The 549-nt window shown below is 47.2% G+C and overlaps 1 protein-coding gene across 1 annotated transcript in view; it reads left to right on the top strand.

The window, feature by feature from the left end:
- Window positions 1-257: 257 nt before the first annotated feature.
- The window catches only part of LOC135558077 (ankyrin repeat and SOCS box protein 17-like), a 1,422-nt gene continuing 1,130 nt past the window's right edge, over window positions 258-549 (top strand). The window contains exon 1 of the mRNA XM_064991828.1: window positions 258-549. This exon is cut by the window's right edge and continues 100 nt beyond it. Within this exon, the coding sequence (XP_064847900.1) occupies window positions 258-549 (292 nt within the window).

Raw genomic sequence — 549 nt, 5'->3', positions numbered from 1 at the left:
ACATGAACGCCAGTGTTTTTAGCTTCACTATTGCAGGATATTATTCAACAAGATAGGTGCATTTAATATTTTACAACAGACTATAAAGTCAAATTATTCAAGGAAACAAGCACTGAGTGGCCAAGTGCGAACAATAGAGCGTTCTGCGTAATGACCCGCGTTCATGTACGTAACAATGCTCAGGAATGTATCAATTCTAAAAATGTTGAACAGCAACGTTTGTACTTGAGAGGGGAGGCGAGTGTCCGACCACAACAATGTCGGATAGTGACGAAGACCACACCGAAGGCGAGGATAACGTTTTTCTCAACCTGGTCGCGCGTGTCATCCGGAAACCCCTCTACCGGTTTCCAGGGCAGTGGGGTCACGAGACCTACGAGCCACGGATCTACAGAAGTCTGGGTACCATCCTACGGAACGCGACCTCGGAAGAATTCGATGCTTTTATAATGGACTTCATTGATTTTGCGCGGACGGCTCATGCGCGCCTGGACATGCAGTTCTACATGGAGTTCATTAACGTGTGCACCAATACCATCCTGCACTGGG

This window comes from Oncorhynchus masou, chromosome 17, assembly GCF_036934945.1.
Source record: "Oncorhynchus masou masou isolate Uvic2021 chromosome 17, UVic_Omas_1.1, whole genome shotgun sequence".
Lineage (NCBI taxonomy): Eukaryota > Metazoa > Chordata > Actinopteri > Salmoniformes > Salmonidae > Oncorhynchus > Oncorhynchus masou.
The sequence above is the reverse complement of the archived record's forward strand: the minus strand, read 5'-3'. Positions and strand labels throughout refer to the sequence as shown.